This window comes from Labrus bergylta, chromosome 4, assembly GCF_963930695.1.
Source record: "Labrus bergylta chromosome 4, fLabBer1.1, whole genome shotgun sequence".
Lineage (NCBI taxonomy): Eukaryota > Metazoa > Chordata > Actinopteri > Labriformes > Labridae > Labrus > Labrus bergylta.
The window spans coordinates 32,277,675-32,297,853 of NC_089198.1; the positions used below are offsets into that span (position 1 = coordinate 32,277,675).

At 40.9% G+C, this 20,179-nt stretch overlaps 2 protein-coding genes across 2 annotated transcripts in view; both read left to right on the top strand.

Moving 5' to 3' along the window:
• The window catches only part of rab2a (RAB2A, member RAS oncogene family), a 32,645-nt gene extending 22,054 nt beyond the window's left edge, over positions 1-10,591 (top strand). Inside the window, exons 7-8 of the mRNA XM_020629101.3 lie at positions 3,917-3,985; positions 7,967-10,591. Of these exons, the coding sequence (XP_020484757.1) occupies positions 3,917-3,985; positions 7,967-8,062 (165 nt within the window). The 3' untranslated portion in view covers positions 8,063-10,591. The remainder of the gene's footprint in view (positions 1-3,916; positions 3,986-7,966) is intronic.
• A 4,370-nt stretch (positions 10,592-14,961) lies between these two features.
• chd7 (chromodomain helicase DNA binding protein 7) overlaps positions 14,962-20,179 on the top strand; it is a 66,198-nt gene continuing 60,980 nt past the window's right edge. The window contains exon 1 of the mRNA XM_020629090.3: positions 14,962-15,284. The gene's annotated coding sequence lies outside the window, so the exon portion shown is untranslated. The remainder of the gene's footprint in view (positions 15,285-20,179) is intronic.

Here is a 20,179-nt window from a genome sequence, read left to right on the forward strand (position 1 = left end):
GTTTGTCGTCAGGGTCTGTGGGTGGACACCGGGTTGATGGGAGGGTCCTCAGAGAGAGAGAGAGAGAGTTCCTCATTGCTTCATTCTCTTCTCTCCTTACATCCTTCCTGCTTTTACATCCGTTTCTCAGCTTCCACATGTTTATAATTACGTCTTCTTTCCGTCCCTCTGATATCATATTTTATAAATACTGTTTATATTAAAAAAAAATTATTATAATCTTTAACTTGTTCTTATCTCATCGCAGTTTTTTCTGCATTTCAACTCCGCACTCCTCTCATCTCTTGAGTCTTTCCCTACATCTCTGCATTTTTACGCTTTCTCTTGTCTTTGCTGCACATTCTCCATGATTCACTGCTCTGTTGGTTTCCTCATTTTATGTTATTACAATCAATATGTGCACATCTAAACTTTACGAGGACACTCAAAGTGTAGAGAGAGGTGAAGGAACGAGGGATGTGTTGAAGAAGAGAAAGAGGACAGGAGTGAACAAAATGGAGTGAACTGGAGAGCACCCCTGGGCTTTTTCAGACTATTTCAGGCTGGATGTCAGAGAAGTTCAGGACATATTTTCAGTTCTTTAACACCTCTGCTTTCAGGCTTTCGTTTTGCTTTTGGCCCCACAGTAAGTTTTGTGTTGAGACGTTGAGCAACTACAGACGTTTTCTGCTGACGATTTTTTAATGAGAATATTCACTTTTATATCAATGCGACTTGTAGTTTAACAGAATCACAACATCAACAGAAGAGTGGAGAACAACATGCTGACTAACAGAAAACATAATGCAGCAGGTTAAATACGTGCAAGGAGATCGTAGCGGTCGCAAGACACTCTTTACACCGTGCAGCAGTCACAGGATATAAACGTCACTCTCCCCTCCTATTGGCTCGAGCTGAATTCTCTGGATAATATCCTGCTGCGTTCTCACATCAGCTCACTCAGACTTGCTGCAGATAAAATACTCGGGGTCTGGCAAGAGAAACTCTGGATGAAGTCCGAGTGAAAGATTAGTCTGTTTGCGTTCATGTATACAGCTCCTCTGGGAAACATCAGGATATTTTCAAGAGTTTTCTGTAAGTGTGAAAGCCCTATCTGTCTGAAATCACACACAACTCACTATACAGTGAAAACACCATTTTGTAGTAGTCTTTGTCATACTGTATATCAGGGGTGGGCAACTGGCCACCCCTGGCCCCCATCAACCCTCAACGTGGCCCTCAGGTCAATTTTAACATGTCAATTGATTTGAAACATGAAGAAAAACATGACAAAATCTGCCATGAAATCATGAAAACCAGAAATATGTCCATAATAATATTTGATCACTGGTGTATGTTGAGTTAAATTTGAGACATAATTGACTGTAATCGTTTTTGGAAACTACAATTTAGCCCCCTGGCAGTGAGAATTAAATGAATGTTTCCCAAAGTTGCCCATCCCTGCTCTATATAGTCCACTCATTTGTATCCCACAATGCATTGCGAAAGTAGTGTACAACCAATGGTCACTATCCAAGCAATACATATATATCCTATCATGCATCGCGGTTCAAAGCTTTTTGCGAGTGGAGAGTGGTGTTTGACTCTCAGACGGACGAGATGAACGACCAGAAACACAGTGACACAAAAGTGAATATTTGGAGCATTCTTACTTTGATCTGTTTGAATAAAAAGTAAGGATGGTCAGCGGGGTAACGTTAGTTTGTCCTAATGTCAATGAAAGAGTTTTAGTTGGAAAATGTTTCATTATTTATTTAAAAAAATCACTAGTTAATATTTATTTACTGTTTTTACAGTTTTGTGTAAATACACTCAGTGTTATATTATAGCTCACTCCGTTATTTAGTGTTATTATTGGAGGTGTTAAGCAGCACATTTTAGTGCCCTACATGTAACTCCCTTTATAGTGAGCGTGTGTGATTTAGTTAAACAGTAAGTGTTATCAGAAGATAGTTCCTCAGGGAGCTTTATTCTACTTTTATTATAGGACTGTGATCATATCCTGCAATAGAATTAAAAATTGATACAGACATGGAGCATTCAAATCCATTTAACAGAAGTCTGTGTTGTAATAGTCTTTGCCTAAGTGGCAGAGGGAGAGATCTGCTTTCAGCATCTCGTGTTTGACTTCAGTAACTGAAGAAGAGACACGAGCAGAAACAAGTGAAGATGTCGAGGTTGAGAATACATCTTGAATGTTTCAGTGACATTGTAACGTATAATTAACAATAAATAAACAGCACAGAAACTACCACTGGACAAACGATCTAAAGACAGTTTATCAACTTTACCAGTTGAAAATAAATTGTCTCACTTGATATTTATTTTGCTCCCAAAAAAGGAATATGATTTAATTATTCCTATTCCCTACCCAACTGTTTGTAATGTTTTCATGTGAAGAGGTTAGCATGATCTTACCCTGCTAGCTTCACATTAGCATCATGTAGCACACAGAGCACACGACCACGCCCCTCGTTAGGACACACCCCTTGTTAGGACACACCCCTTGTTAGGACATGCCCCTGGTGTCATTAAGTGTAATGAGTTGAGTAGCGTATGGATAGCAGTTTTATTGGACTTCTCTCATTTTCAGAACACTCAATGCTTTTACAACTATGTGTTAGAGTCACTCACACACACACACACACACACACACATATTTATACAATGATGACAGAGGCTGCTATGCAAAGCGCCAAGCAGCCCATCATCAGCCTAATTTATTTTGTCATCATATTTTCTAAAAAGGGAATAAAAATAAATAAGCGTCCTCTCAGCCAAACCACAGCTGGGTCTATGAATTAATAACCAATCAGAGTCGAGTGTTGATAAAAAACCTCTGTTGCTCTCTCACAGGATTGTTTGTTTCCGCCCTCCAGGCCGTTCTGTCTATCATCTGTATTCACAGATGGGTCACACTGGCAATCCGTACTGTGCCATGCTGAAGCACGATTGCCCCCCACACTGGTCAAATGAACCTTTAGGGGTGAGGGGTGCTTAGGCACGGTACGGCTTGCCAGTGTGACCGCGCCCTCAGATAGCTAACTGCCTCCTCCTAAAAAGCACAATGCTGAACACTAACCAGACTTCTTAACACATTAAATATGAGCTCAGTGCGGTCATTAAGGTTCCTTCTCAGGCTCCTTTCATTCTGGGTCTGCCTTGTCAGACTAATGGGGAGTGGTCCCAAAATCATAAGACGTACCGTCTAACTCCTCAGGAAACGGCTCAATGCTTAATCCACACTTCCTCTCTCTCCTCGACTTTGATGCCTGTTGCATATTAGAAGCAAACACATTGTTTATGTGAGTGATTGCTCATGTCGAACATTCACTCAAATATACCCAACATCACCAACGGCTCATTTTTTATGTGTATATCTGTATTATCATTTGTGGTCTTTGAATGTTGCTTTCACACCACCCCAGGACAAAACCTGTTTTTGATGCTATCAAACAGCAATCAAATTAATATTTGGTTATGGTTTGTCTGCAGGGCGTGCATTTCAGTCAACGCACGCTGTGAACGCCAAGTTTTCATTTGTGGAATGTTTGAACTTTTAACAGGCATGTGACACACCTCAAAGATCAAATCATTTCATATTTACAGCTTTTATTTTACCTTTACTTTCACTTTAGAGGGATGTAGTGTTTTATGATTCTGCAAGGTGGTTTTCACGCCGCCCTGAAATCACCATTAAAAACTATGACACGAGTAGGTTTGTAGTGAAGTCAGCATTATTTTAAAGCAGAATGTTTTCAAGTCAAAAGCCTAGTTGTGTTTTTTTGGCAACATTTGTTTTGCATTTGTATCGATGTGAAGCTTTTATGTAAAGCATTTACCTAAGAGATGAGCCACCATGCAAATCTAAACTGTGTTCCCTCTCTGTCTTCCCCACTTCTCGTCTCTATCTCAGGCTTTCATCAACACAGCCAAGGAGATCTACGAGAAGATCCAGGAGGGAGTGTTTGATATCAACAATGAGGTTAGAGACACACTGCTCCCCCTCTTCCTGTCCTCTCTTTCTTTAAGCCATCTTCTCCTCTCCTCCACTGTTTTTTTTTCTTCTCTTTCCCCACTCCTCTTTCTCCAAAGTGTGGTTTTCTAGCTGTGTGTGTGGCATGCTACGCTCCCTATCTCCTCAAAAAGAGGAAAAAAAAAACACCTTCTTCCTTTGACTCCAGCCAAGCAAAACTCCCTGTGTTCCTCCTCCCCCTGCTCTATTTTCCACTCACTCTTTCCTCCCCAGTGCGCTCTCTCTCTCTCTCTCTCTCTCTCTCACTCTATCTCTCTCACTCTATCTCTCTCTCAATCTTGCTCTCTTGGCACCTTGCCAGCTCATAAATTCCTCACATCCCACAAGGTCTCAGTCATTCAACAAGAAAACAAACACTCAGCCAGCCAGTCGGTAAGTTTGCTATCCAGTCAACCAGATAGTTATCTTCTCAGTGGAACAGTTATCCAGGCAGCAAAGTCGGCACACCATGCCTGTCAACAAGTGTGCACTTGTCAGCAGGTTTTAGTCTCTCGACTTCAGAAATAAAATGTCATAGCGGTAGCTGAAAGAGCACTTTGGAGAAAAGCCTCCACAAACAGAGATTAGCAACCCAATTTTATTTATGGGTTTTTATCTCTGACTGCATCTTATCTACTCTTGTGTATATGCATATGTCAGTGAAGTACCCTCACACTAGTAAGCCAGCTCAATAATCTTGATATCAAATCTCTAACTGGCTAAACTTTCTTCAACCACAGAATTTTGAATTACTAAATAACTCAGAGAGCAAGCAGGTATATCGATGTCTGAATTCAGCCTGACTGATGTTCTCTGTAGATTGGATGCACTCTGAAGATTACAGATGGTTAACTTAAAATAACTGTTTCAATAATGCAATGTTGGTTTTGCACCCTCCATTAATATTGGAACCTCAAAAAAGTTTACTTTAACCATCCTTAAACAGATTTTTGTCAAAACCAAACAGGAAGTGCAGCATAATTTATTATTTTTATTTCAAAATAACAGGTTTTACATGCTTCCTATTTGAACGTACTTCTCCGAGGCAAATTTTGAAATTTTTTGTAGCCCAAATTTTTTTTAATGAAAATTTTGACATTTTTTGAAGTCGCTTTAATCTGATGGAAATAATACTGCAATATGTTCCAATTGTAGTATATAAACAGTTTTTCACTGTATCTGGCCTTTAGGCAAAGTCAGCAACAACAAATGCCAGTCATTCATTTCCTCAGTAGGCCAGCCAGTAAGTGTTTTTATTATTGGTAACAGTAAGACGGCGTGAAGGCTGGCCTGCTGGCCAAACCACATCAGCTGACTGGCTGAGAGAGGGAGAGAGGGAAGCCCTGCTAGAAATGTTGGCAGCCACTTTGAGAAAACACTGACACACACACATACTCACACACAGCCTTAGCTCAATAAATGTGATTTAAAGGCATACAGTGTTTCCCAGCGGCACTCCTGCTACTGAGTGTAGGAGGGGGAGTTACACGAAGGCAGAGAGAGATAAATATATACAGAAGGAGAGAGTGAGGCTGAGTGTGTGCTGCAGCCACACAGATGATGAAACACAGAGCGAGCAGCACAGTACACACTCACAGAGAGAGAACGCTCCAGTTGTAAGGATGAGAGCAGGAGAAAGAGAGATAAAATAGCTGTCCCTCTACCACCCACCTGCCTCCCTTTCCCTCTCTTTCTCTTCTTTTATATGCGCTTGTCTTCTTTTTGTCCTTGTGTCCTTGAGTGCCGCTGGGGTTTCCTGTGCCTTTGTGCAGCGCAGCAGCACCTGTTGCTGTCTCTGTGATGTGATCTAATAGGAGCCCCTGCAGGCGCCGCTCAATGAAAATCTCATCATGAAAGCAATGACACAGTCATTCTTTTATTTTGTATTTCTCACTTAATTCATGAATTACTTCTGTTTGGCTTAGGCTCTAACTTTGAGTTAAACATTGAGTCCTGTCCCTGTCCCGCACCTTTAGGCGGTAAAACTAAACAAACATGAGACGTGTGCTTCCCCATAATGGTTCTCTATTTATGTTTACTCTTCAAGTAGGGCTGCAGTAACCAATTTTGTGGTTGAGTTGGAAATCAGGGAGAAAGAGAGTAGGGAGTGACATGCGGGAAAGGAGCCACAGGTTGGATTTGAACCTGGGCCGCCCGTTTGGAGGACTACAGACTCCATACATGGGGAGCGCGCTCTAACCACTGTGCCACCAGCGCCCCAGTAACCCATTCCTGTAGTCATTGAGTAATCTAGTGGTTATTCTGGTAATGAATGGAGTAACCAGATAAGAAATATAGCATAGTCAGCCTTTTTATTTTTAATAACTTGATTTATTCAAGAGCAATAGTATTATACAAAAGACTAAATAAGGCGGGTCTCTTTTCCTTTTTGAAGTCAACCTGTTTTTTTAACATTTTTTGTGTTAATTTAGTTTTTTAATGATGCTTTTCTCAACTTTTGCTGTTTGCTGTATTTTTGCCTTTCCTGCTGTAACAATACAGCTTGTAGAGTTTTATCTTATCTGGTCTTATTGCCAATAAAAGTATCATACTTTAAGTTAATTATACTGGCTAATGTAAATAGTTTACTATGTCGAAGGGATGCCCTTCTACTTACCATTCTCACTGCGATCAAATGAAATTAGCACAAGCAGGGAACACATTTTACTTCACTTCAACTTTGTAAATTATTACATTTGTTAACGAGGGGAAAATAAAAGATGAGGTTTTGTGTATGCACACAAACTTCTGAAGTCTGGGCTCGGTCACCCAAGTCAAAAAAGAGAGAAGGACAGGGACTCTGATCAGGTAAAAGTAATAATAATCTCAGAGTTATGATAATAGATCAGTGGGGGAATAAAAGCTGTCTGTCTCGTTCATTAACTGAGAATACTGAGAACATGGTATAAGAAAAGTAAACTTCTTCAGGTTTAAAGCTCAGCCAAAATTCATTTCTGAGAAATAAAAAGCAGATGTGTCAGTCAGTGGGTTTAAACAAAGCCTCAGCATTTTAGAAATGGAGGTACTCGATTGATTCGGCCCTAAATATCAGTTTATCTGTGAACACATTCACCTTCTAACCGGACCGTTGAGTCAAAAATTTCCGGACTACAGATTTCTGAAAACTGATACTGGGTATTCTGGCAAAGACTTCCATTTCTGTGTGCTGATCATTGGTTACAGCAAGCAACTTCCATCAATCCATTATCTATACTGCTTCTATCGAGAGTGGGGGAGCCAATCCCAGCTGTCTTTGGGCGAGAGGTGGGCTACACCCTGGACTGGAGTAGCAAGACCCAAAAACATTGAAGGATTTAACAGATGACCTCTATGCAAATAACTGTTTGTTGGGATTAATAAAAAGCTTAATCCTTCTCAGACAATAAGGGACAGGTCTTGGGATTTGGGCCAGTGAACTCTGACAGTTTATCTTCTTACATGGACTGTTTTTATGTATGTGCCCAAAACCTGTTTAAACATTACTTGTCTCTACAACTAAAATTAAAACCAGAATTCTTCCAAAAAGGCTGCATTTTGTCAGATTCTGATTATTCAACAGTTCCTTTACTTCTTCCTTCGGGACGTTTTAGTCAGTACGTGGTACCAGTCCATCTACATAGCCAAAAGGCTAGCTAGGCTGCTAACGGACAGTAACATCGCTAATGGCCTTGTTGCTTGGTTGTGAAGTATAACAACAGTTTTTTTTAATACAAATAATTCAATGATTTTAACAACTGGCTCTTTTTTTTTTTGGAGAAGTTTCTGGATGAAGCGGGTGGATTAGAGATGTTAGACACCTAGCTGCAGTAGACCATGTTTGTCCCCTACCCTAGTTATACCATCCTCATTAGTCCATTTTCATTGTCGTCCTCTGAGGAACATTGTAGCAGACACTTGTTGTTTGTGATTTCAGAACCTCATTTCATGGTTTATATTTTTGTCTCCACACAGGCTAATGGTATTAAGATTGGACCCCAGCATCCTACCACCAATTCTACACTGACTGGTAGCCAGGGAGGCCAACAGGCTGGAGGGGGCTGCTGCTGAAGCCTCACAACACACCGCTTCTCTGACCCTTCCTCCTCCTCATCCTGGCCCTCTCCAAACCTCCTTTGCGTTTCTACAGAGCTGTCGAGACTCACTAACAGTTTGTTAACCTCTCTCTCTCTCTCTCTCTCTCTCTCTCTCTCTCTCTCTCTCTCTATCTCTTCTGGCACATTCTTTCATTCTTCCCTCCCTCTCTGTGTCTTCGCTCTCAAGTCCTTCAGCCATGTCTTTCCTGAATCCTCTGATCATACCCTAGGCTCAAGGGGGCTGCGTCCCCCACAAGTCAACCTGACTTCCTTCAGTCTCAAAAGGACAGAGTCAGCTTCATCGGCAGATGTAGACAAGAAATTCAGAAGTTTTTCTTGAGGGGGGGTGGGGGGTTTGGTAAACATATTTTAATCTTTTTATTTAAAAAAACAAACACTCATACTGGAATGTGAAGACTTATGTTCCAACAGTTTCATTTCCACATGTTTTTGGGGATATTACAGTACCGTAAGAAAAAAATCGATGAGATGAAGTTGTCCTGACGGAGACGGGATCGTGGGTAGAGATTAAAAACACACTCTAAACGACTGACTGTATGGAATAAATCATGCGCTGTGTTGTGTCTGTACACAAATCCGTACAAGTTTTCAGAGAAAATGACGCAGCACATTGATAGCAGGACATGTTGCTGCATGTTGAGTCAGTTTTCATGCTGTGCCTGTGTGTGTATAGGGGATTATATAGGTATTCCAGTATGTCACTCTGTAAGGTGTAGGACGCATTCAAGTGGCTCTGTATTTTCTCTCCATAAAAAACAAAGTGCAAATTATGTTATTTTTTTGTGCTTCCTTTCCCTGTGTTGTCATTCTATTTTGTCTTTGTGTCCTTATGTTGACTTTCAAGATGATTTGTATTTAATTAACACTACAAACTGGTCGTGGCTTAAAAAGTGTTTTAAATTGTCTGGGGGGGAGAATAAAAGACCAAACTGTTGAGTGTACACATTTATCCTTTTTACTGGAACGAGGGACAAAATGAAACAAAGTCAAAGAAGCGTCAAGGGAACGCCAAGAGCAGTGGCTGTCGTTATGAAGAAGTAATACGAGAAGGAATCCAAACGTTTTGTCGACTATATTTATCAGGCACATTTATCTGTGTATATATGGCTCGTTATGTTGCTGTAGCTTTTTAGACTGCTCCAGATAAAAGCTTACCATGGTGTCCTCTAGTCGTGCCTCTGACAGGGACTGGGAAAATAAGAGTTTCAGGCCTTCAAGCAGCTTTCAGCATTCATACAGTTCTCATTTAAACCCGAAGGTACTTAACCACCTCGTTACATTACGGGTGGTTTTGCCCTTTCTATTAAATGACAGCTATGAATGATAAGAGGCTGGTAACGGGGGCCGTAGAGGCATTGAAAGTCCCCGCTGGAGAGCAGACTGGAAATGTCGAGGCATCTCCCTTTTTTAAGCAAGCTAAGATATCCACCATGAATTAATCCGCAGATCTTTAATGTGTACTGTTTAGAGCTTGATCAATGATTGCTGCAGTTTTTTTTTTGTTTTTTTTTTGCTTTGAGATCCCCAAGTGTAATGGGCACCATTTTACTGTCATCATTTTAGTTACTTAATGTTCATTTTTCCTCCTCATTCCTCCTCCTCTTCTCTTTCTCGCTCCCCCTCTTCCAGACTGTGATAACATCAGCTCTGTATGTATTGTTATTGCCAAATTATTGTTTACTTGTGTTTTTGGCAAAAGAAAATAAAGTGAGGAAAAAAGAATCAACCAAGCCCCCCCTATAACATGTCCTGCAATCAGCTGTCTGCCTTAACTCCACCCCCTATGAGAGATTTGGACAGCTGTTAGAATTCAATGAAAACTCGCCCGTTATCTGAACAATCTGATTTGATCGTTCTCGAGCTCGTTAATGACGCATTACACACACACATAGACACACACCTGGAGGGATGTCACAGAAACACCGGTCATCTAAATTTGTTTAAACTGAACTATTTCATGAATTGGGTCATGTGAAATGAATCCAAGCCCACCCGTAAACACACACACCCGGCGTGCATATGTTCACGATGCGTACATATACTGCAGATTTCCTCTGCAGGTTTTTTTTATTATTGTTATTGTTCCTAGATACATTCAGGCAGTTACTAATCTCGTTCTGATTAAGATTCTTTGTAAAGCAAAATGTAGTGTGTGTGTGTGTGTGTGTGGGTATGGTTGTATGCATGTGTGTGTGTGGTTGTGTGCGTGGTTGTATGTGTGGTTGTATGTGTGGGTGTGGTTATGGGTGCAGACCCAGACGGGGGAGGATCAAGCCAAACCTGATGCATCTATCTATCTATGGATCTATCTATCTATATGTGGCCCTCTTCTCTTGCTTTTCCTGCCTCCCACCCTCCCCCCTCCTCCCCCCCTCAATGTAATTTGCTGTGTTTGTTCTTTGGAAGAAATAAAACATTTAAAAAAAATAAAAATAAAAAATGCTATCACAATAAACTATAATAAAACATTTTAAACTCTAAACATGTCATGTTGATGGTTCTGTGGAGATGAAAGAATACAGAATATTTATGTTTTTTGTATTTTCTGTCTTGTCTTTCTGCTCGTCCTGACTTCCCTGTGTAGCGATGAATCAATCATAATGGAGCCCACATGCTCTTTTTACTCGATCTGATTTATCTATTAAAATGAGCAGGGAGGGACTTGGGCCCTCGCTGTGCCGTTTGACCTTCAGCAGTCATGGAGATTGTATTCCCTGATGAAGGTCACAGAGACTGAGAGTCTGCTTAATGAATGAAACATTTCTTTTACTCATAAGTAGTCAGGGAAGGTTAGCATGTTCACTTTGTGTGTGCATGAGGTTTTAGCAATGGCCTACATGACAATCCTTCATTTGCATGAATACACCACAGTTTTGAGACATCGACATGTGCACAGTGTTGGCGAGAGGACGGCTGTGAGCTCAACAACATGAGAGCATGAACTTCACCCTTCCTCATTCTGCACCCTTTATAAAAGATTTACGAGTTAATAAACAAACTATTCACAGAGATTAACCGATGCCATGCCAGCAGCTCTGTGATGCTGTACGTGGGTAACGCTTTGCTCTGATTTACATTCTCACATTAGCATGATATCATGCTTGTAATGACCTCACTGATATTTAAAGGGTTTGGGACCCTGATCACAGATTAGCATTGCAGCTTAATGATGCACAAATTAGATCTAAATAAACAGCTGGGGCTGATGGGCATGTCACTAGTTGTGCATGTTTATCTATAATTAATCAAAGAATTAGGTCGGACAAATAACATTTTCACCAAATATTTCAATGAATAGTTTGATGGAATAAAACCAGTAGTCTTTAGATTTGTCGTCTAAATGCCACCAGATAGAAAGTAATAACTGATCACTTCACCATGACATTGTGTTAGGTGGGGTTTGTTTCTATAGACAAACAATGATGACTGTGGATCATCTTAGATTTATTCAGCCGTGGTCAGACAACACAGGCACACAACACACATGGCTGACAAAGTGCAGACCATCACTGACCCACGCTGACCAAGATCACACAATCATTGACAATCATTGGCAAAGTCTTCATCTTCACAGTGTTGATTATATTCTACTAGAAGGTACAGACCACAAATTCCTGGTTTCATCTCTAAAAGGCTAGAAAGAAGACATCACACTGACTCTTAAATATCAGACATATACATTTCTTCACTCTCAGAGTCACATTTCCTTTTTCAGCTCACAACAGACACTTCAATCCAAATATAACTTTGCTGCTATGAGGTCTCTTACACATATGTATTACAGCTTCACAAACCTAAAAGAAGAATTACTCTGAGATGGTTTACACAATTCAAAGATATATCCACAAAAGGATCAAGATGAATGAATTCATGAAAATACGTATTAACACATTGGCATAACTAGAAGTAATTGAAACACACTCTCTCTAACAGACTGGATTCTGCTTACTGTAGACCTCAAAACAGATCTGGTGAAAAAAAAGGGAAATCAGTCTCATGGTTACAGGTTGCGTGTTCAATCACATAGCAGCACCTTACAGATGAACTGATGAATGACAACGACAAACCAACAGAACATCTGAGTCATCACATTGAATTGTTTCTGAGGTCTGCAGTAACATATATGTGCTTCAACATAAGGTTTGTGTTTGAAGATGCACAGAAGGAGTAACTTTGACCACCAATGCCTTGAGTCAGGTCAGGACAGGAAGTATATCATGGCGTTCCCATATCATACCAACAGTATAAGTATGTTTTGCCCGTCCTATGGACAGTTTGGCTGTCAGTCTAACTTTGGGAAATCACTTTATAAAAATGTTCCTTAGATTTACATTTGACTCTGTTTTTATCCTAAGATTGGTCATAACTAATCCCAGACTGAAGGTTGGTTTCTGCAACCCTAAAGTTTATTCAAAATCAGAAGGACCCACTCTGCAGTTGGACCAGGCTCAGGCTCACTACTGGTCTAGAAGATACTGGTTGTTATATTATTCAGAGACCCAACATTAATCGACCATGAAAAAAACACTTGGTGACATTTGGCCACAGTGGTGAGGGAAAACCACTGATCTAGACCTTCCCTTTTTGTGTCAGGAGATAACTTTTGTTATAAATTGGCGCCGTTCAAATAAGAACTTGTTGCTTGTTTAATTGAAAGCTTTATAACTGTAAAGTTTAATTTATAACAACCATAATTTCTTTGTATATAAACTCATCTCATATTTACGGTCACATTGATGTAGAAAGGGAGAGCATTATTTTCTTCTAAAATGTAATTTAGTGCATTTCACAGGTAGCACTTTGGTAATCGGTCTTACCTTCTTTCCTTGATTGGCTACCAAAAGTTAAAAAACAATCTCTGCATTCAACAACACAGGCCATAGTTTGAGTGTTTTAGAATCATTCTCAGCTCATTCATTCAGAGATAGTTTCCTGGAACAACTCACCTAAGCTGTTTGGGGTCCATGTTGGTTTACCGACATATAGACGGGAGAGGGTTATTAAAAATGAATGTGACTAATTACAGAAACAGGAGACTCAACAGCTAACTAAATCTAAACTAAAAATCAAAATTCAGCTGAACTTTTATCATCGGCACTAAATGACAGTTCTTGGAGAAAAACATTGTACATCTTGAAATCCATTGTTTGACTGTTAGCAACAAAATATATCACATGGTAACCTATATACTAGTGATGGAAAGAAGTTTTTTTTACTATCAGTAGCTCTATAGATAGATAAAGCTCTGGTTATGTCACATTGGGTCTCTCAATTCTTAATCAAATTGTGATAACATGACTTTGGCTCTGAAAAATAAGAAGGTCCATGGTGATGGATTTCCTGAGTCAAGTAAGTTTCAAGTGTCAGTTTCAAACATTTCTGAAATGCATTTAAACCAGGGGCTGTATAAAGGAAGTGGGAGATGTCAAAAACACTCACAATCACCCACTTGTGAAATCTGTATCATGTACCTTATATGGTCGACAAAATGCAGAATCCCTTTGGTTTGGTCTTTGACTTAGAGAATCAACAATGTGTCATCTAAAGTCTCTCTTTTTATCTGTAGCACCTAAAACACGTTTTTGTATCTAATATTTGGAAATAAATTCAGTGTGTTGTTTTTTAGCGGAGAGGAGGAAGTCACAAAGAAGATAAAGTACATGTTCTAAGGCCTCTGTACTGAGGGACAGACTGTTGTGATAAGCAAATTACTGTTCATGTCAGGGACATCCGCGTCACTGCCAGTCCCTTGTGTGCACTTTTCTTTGTCGTTTAAGTACAGCCGAGCTGATAAAAGCAACAAAAAAGAAAGTCACATGAAAATCTAATTGAGAGGAAAAGTGTATATCCTCTGTACTTTCTAAGGTTTATGACCATATCCTTCTTTATGGTGTTGTTTTGATCTCTAAAGGAGGGAGGTGCCCTCATGTGAATTACAGTTTTAAAATACACAGGTTGTGATATATAATGAAATGATTTAAGATGATAAATAAATGGACATCGTTTCTAACTCCTAACTCACACTGTTAAACACTGGAAACATTGAGCCTGACTTATTATTTAGCATTAATTCAATTAAATTAAATAGAAAAAAACTTTATTTGTCCCCGGGGGACAATTTAAGAATTCAAGGCACACAGAGCAGTAAATTAACAACAGTGCAGGTAGATGAAACATTTTAACCTAAATAGAAAGTGTCAATTTAAATACAACTTAAAGCTTAAACTTGACTTAAAAATACAAAATATAAAAGAGTAGATATAAGTGGACAGTGATCGGACTAACAGTTGTAAACAGAACTATGTGCAGTAAACAAGAAATAAATATATATATACAGAACTATGTGCAAGTCCTGGAACTTTGTCAGGTTTAAGGATGGACGTTTTCAACACACACACACACACACACAGACACACAGACACACAGACACACAGACACACACACACACACACAGACACACACACACACACACACACACACACACACACACACACACACAGACACACACACACACACACACACACACACACACACAGGTTATTTCTATATAAGGGCTATGAATGTATTTTTTTTAAATGTAAATAATAAACTAGCCTCATTTTTAGCTATAGGCCCTGTTATATGATATCGTTTTTACCGGGCTTTAGTGACGTCAGACATTTACATTAAAACAATAAACTATAGACCGATTATCCCCATGCATGAATCTATTTTGTCACACTTGTTTTAGCGTTTACTATGCGATTCCACAGAGCGCGTCACACGGGCACGGCGGGGTCAGTGACCGCGCACGCCGCCGCGCACGCCGCCTGTTTATCTGTATGAGAGGTCCTCGGGAGCGCGCCCCCCCTGGCCGAGGAAGGTGAGCGAGTGTCTGGAGGGGAGTACTCGGGAGCGCGACCAAGCCGAGGGATCGATCGGATTAAACTCGATTTGAGTGAAATTAACACAAAGGAGAGAAGAGCAACGCACACCAGTCGGTGAGGTCGCGTATGCGGAGACACACCGGACAAATATCTCATGAGAAACAAACTTAAACTTTTTTTTCCCTGTTTATTTATATTTCAAACAAAAAGGACCACGGTGGATTTTTTTTCAAGCAAAGCGGAGATACTAACCGTACTAACGAGGAGCTGATTTGATGAAATAAAGCCCGAAGTGACCGAGCTTGTTGGGTAAGCTAACAAATACATCTTTTTGAGTGAGTGCATTTTAAATTCAGCCGGCCAGGATTCATTACGAGTGTAGCTTTTCATTTTAATCACGGATTCTGAAAGAGGGATCGTGTTTATTCCCTCTTAATACTAAGTTTTCCAGACTTTTTCAGCGTAATGGGACTCTTTAATCCGGCGTGTGAGTTGGTGTTTCACCCGGAGGAGCGTTTCATTCAATCCTCACTCAGGACTGATGCTGTTTGACGCTCATGTTTTATTTTCTCATTTCAGCAGAAAGTCATTGAAGGTACATGTAGCTGCCATGCCGACATGCTAACAATAGCAAGTTTAGCTTCGCCACCCGCTGCATCCCTCTCTCACACACACATACACACTCACTCACACACACACACACACACACACACATACACACACACACACACACACACACACACACGCACTACAGTCCCATTAGTAAGTTCAAAAGTGGAAAGAAATGTTCCAGCACAGCCCGGAGACCGCCGGTGTTTCCCAGTCACCTTTCCCTACTACTTGTTGAATTTTTCTTAAATTAAATGTGGAGTTAGTTGAGTTTTAAAGTGTGAGTGTGTTAGCTCAGTTAGCTAATTGTGTTGAAGCTTCTGGAGACACGAGGTGTAAGAGGTGAGTCACTGAACCAGCTCTCTCAGGGACATTCCCAGCGGAGAAATACGCGAAATAAACCGGGAAAACGCTCTCCCGTGATCTAATTCAAACATTTATAAACAGAAGTGTTCAATATAGTGGTGTTTGTAGTTGAGGTTTTGTGTAAAGGACGGTGTGAAGTGCGCGTAGTAGTGGTTCGGTTTATTGGACGGAAGGGACAGAGGAGAGGGTCAATCCTAACACCCGCTTCTTTACACCTTGTTTTTATCATTCTTTACATTGCCAAATCCAGTTTTAACTAATCAAAAACACGAACACACTCGTGTACTGTTGAAGTAGATCATAAATGTTTTGATTTAAGGGGGGAAAACGACAGAATGGGTGAATCAGTCCGAGGTCCGTAACGACGTCCGTGCGTAATAACCGCTTACAGGCTAATTAGCCGCGCTAGCCGCTGGAGATTAGCAGGGCTGCTAGGACACAGAAGTTCAGCTAGCCTGTTAGCCAGCTCCTCATCCCCCCATTGTGTACGGGCGAAGACCACTTCTTTGCCCCTACCCCCACCCCGAGATAGAGCTGCTAACCTGCTCGGGGCGGTATCAGGCAGTGCACTGCTCAAAGGGACTTAACTTTAGGCATCTTTCGCCTCACTTTGTTGTGTTTTTTGAAACGCTCCGTGTATTTTCTCCTTTTGTTACAATGTGTTTTGTAATGGAAGTTGCGGTTACACTTGTTACTCTGTGTGGAGACATTGTAGCCCTGAACACCTGCTGGTGCCCTCATGATTGTTAAAGGACCACGCATTTAGGGGAAAAACACACACACCTTTAAGTTTCTCTGTCTTACTTTATTGCATGTTTCTGGTGCTAACCCGGACTCTTCTTCCCCCATTACGTGTTTTGTAATCGGCCAACTTGCATAATGGTCACCCTGCCAGTGCCACTCTCACGCAACTTTAGCAGCGTTATCTCTGGAAACACGCACACACACACACACATTAAGCGTTTTATCCCCGACACATACAAGCTTTTATTCTCACATGGTGGTTTTAGTCAGTCTGGCACATTCGGGGGGCTGGTTCGTTATTTTTTTCCCTCCTGTGTACCGTAGAGCCAGGGGCTGCTACCCCCACCACCTTGTGTTTGTGAGCCAAGATGGCAGCTAGTCATGTTTAGCGGGCCACAGAGGGAGAGATAAGAGGCCCCGACCACACACACACATGCATACACAGGACACAACAGATGTTCAGCACTACTCTCCATACTTTCCTAGAGAGCTGCTAGATATTCACTCCGATTGGGCACAGCTACTCCCCCCCATTGACTCTAAATGTATTGAAAAGTTTTTAAAATGCAGGGAGCCTTTTTTCCCCAGATGAAGGAAAGTGGAGCTTCTTTAGTTGTTTTGTTGCTCTCATAGTTGGTTTCTAACCTTAACCTAAGAACAACAGTCATGTGGCATAATGCAGAAAATACAAAGTCAAATGGGAATTAACAAACAACAATAAGAAAATGTTATCAAACATCTGACAGATTTAAACTTTTAACATTATTTTAGTTTAAATGATTTGGTGTATTTTGTTGTGAGGCTCATTTATTTCTCCCTTTTTAAGTAATATGAGGGTTGTTTTCTCTTGAGTGTATCTAACTCAAAAGACTGAATACGAGCTGTTCTTAATTGCCCAACATGTGGGGCCTGCGTCAGGGAGAGTCCCCTACACTTCTACCCCGGAGAAGAGATGGAAATACACCTCTTCAGTCTGAGATACAACTTGATGTTTCCCCCCAGTTATTTTGCATTTCACAGAATAAGTTTAAATTCCAGCATAATATCACACTGACGCTTGATCTCTAGTTTGTACCCCCGTCATCTCTCAACACAGCCCAACTTACATTATAATGCTCGCCCAGATAAAATCCAGCCACTGTGTGCCATAGCCTTGCTCATTAAAGCTGTTAGAAGGATGAAAAGGAGACTTGGTGTGGAGTCATATTGTGTCATATTTTGAAAAAACGTGCTCCCTGTTATTTTGTCCTATGAGTCATTAGTGTGAGCATTGGATATCAGAACATTTACTCATAATGTGTCATTATGGGTTTCTGCTTCCTTGAACTGACATTAGAGCAACACTCACTTTAAAAAAAAAAATAGCTATCTTAAAAAGCTAAAGTGTGCAGATGAGGAGGGACTGTATGAAATCAGTGGGTGTGTGAAGGCATTGGAGGGACGAGTCAGTAGTGCCCCATTAGCATGTAGCATGTAATTATACTAGAACTTAAACTTCACAAGACTAATGTTTTTGTTTTCTCTTGGTAAGAAAATGAATATTGTAGATGTCCTACACCGGGCAATGATATTTAACTCATACGCTGCCATCAACTCGTGTCCCTTAGTGTTTCTCTTACATTTTTTTTATGACTTGAAACTACGGTTTCTCCTAGTGAAACACGTTTATTGTGCCATTTCTATTACCAGTGTATTAACCAAGCCTGCTCACAAGTTGTGTTGTGTTTACAGTCTTTTAAAACCCGACTCATCAGGTTTTCTGTTTTGAACAGCAACAGAGTCCCAAGTCACAGCACAGAGCAGCAAATCATCATCATGACAATGGCAGAGGAGCTAATGTGCTATGCTAAAGCTAAAAGTGAGAGCTCTTTGGCTTCACTGGCTGGTGAGAAAATGTCCCCAAGCATCCCAGGTATACGGGTATGACTTAGTTTACATCCTGCTTAACACTTAAATCTGATATCATTTAAACTCAACAGAATAGCTTTGGGTATGTAGTCTTTACAATCACACTTTTACAACTGTGATGTTGGGAAACGCCCTGAAACTTTTTATAGATCTTGACTTTTCTGCCTCTTCCTCCTTCGTACAGAGTTTTGAGTCCATTATTCAAACCTCTCCTTTGTTTTTTGTTTAGCCTATATTTAGGCTTTTTGTGCCTTTATTGGAGAGATAGGACAGTGGATAGAGTCAGAGAGAGAGTGGAGAGTGACATGCGGGTAAGGAGCCACAGGCTGGATTCAAACCTCCATACATGGGGCGAGTGCACTAACCACTGTGCCACCAGCGCCCCAAAACCTCTTCTTTGTGTCCTCAGTTCTTCCAGGTAACTGTTTGAAGTGGAGTGTTATTACTTGTATGAAGAGCGCTCTCCCATTAAGGGTCCAACGAAGTTCTGCAGAACTGTTACCTTGTTAGCTAAATAAGGACGCTCAAACATTTCTTAGGTCCCTGTTGTTGAAGTTTAAGGTTAAAGATTGATTAGCCATTCAAAGAGCACGATGACCAGTTGGTGTATGGCTGCTAGCAGATGCTGTGACGTAGTTAGTTAGACGTAGAAGTTGCAGCAGGGTTTTGAGAAAATCCAAAAACACTGCGTATGTAATAGAAAAGGCATACTTATGAGCTCCCTGCAGATTTAACCTATTTTTACGTTCCCAGAGCCTTTCCTGTCAGCTATTCTTTTTTTGCTAGTTAGATATCAGATATAAAAGCAGTCACAAAAACTTTCCCTTGTTGCAACCAATAAAAAACAAGTATTTTACTCAGATTGACAGCAGGCTGGAAGGCCTCTATCGACCTGGCATTAAGTTACCTGTGTAGGTTAGATAGCACCTGATTCTGCAACTCTCCTTTGGGACAGTTTATTGTTGAAAGGCTGGGGTATCTGAGCCAGAGTATTGGTGTTTATGTGGGTAGCCATTTTGTCTCCTGTCATCATGTATTGTGGATGGCAGCCCTGTTAGGAGAGATGAGAAGTACATCTCTTTCATCTTCCAATCAGGTGCTCCACCCCCTCACTTACCCATCTACTCCCTCTCTCCCTCTGCATCAGATACCTCCTCTTTTTTTTTCTCTTTTCTACTTTTCATTCTCGTCCTTCCAGTTTCCCTCCCCCCTCCATCTTTGCCTGTCTGCCCCCCCCCCCCCCCCCTTCTTCCTCTCCCTCTCCCTCCAGTTCTCTCATTTCCAGCCAAAAGGTTAGCGGGGGTCTTTAGCACCACGGTGACATTCAAAACTGAGTGTCATCACTGCCTTTCTAGCTCCCTCTCATCCCTCCCTCTCACCTGCCCCTCCCCCCTCCCCCCCATCATCCTCTTCCTGCAGCGAGGGCCTTCTGGACCAAGTGCTGTGTGTAGAGGAGAGGCTGGCGTTAATACAGCTCTCAAGTGTTTGTGTGTGAGCTGTATGTGTTTTCTGTGTGTGAGAGATTAGGTGACGACCTGTCAAGTATGTATCTGACCTGTATTTGTTGGTACCTTTAA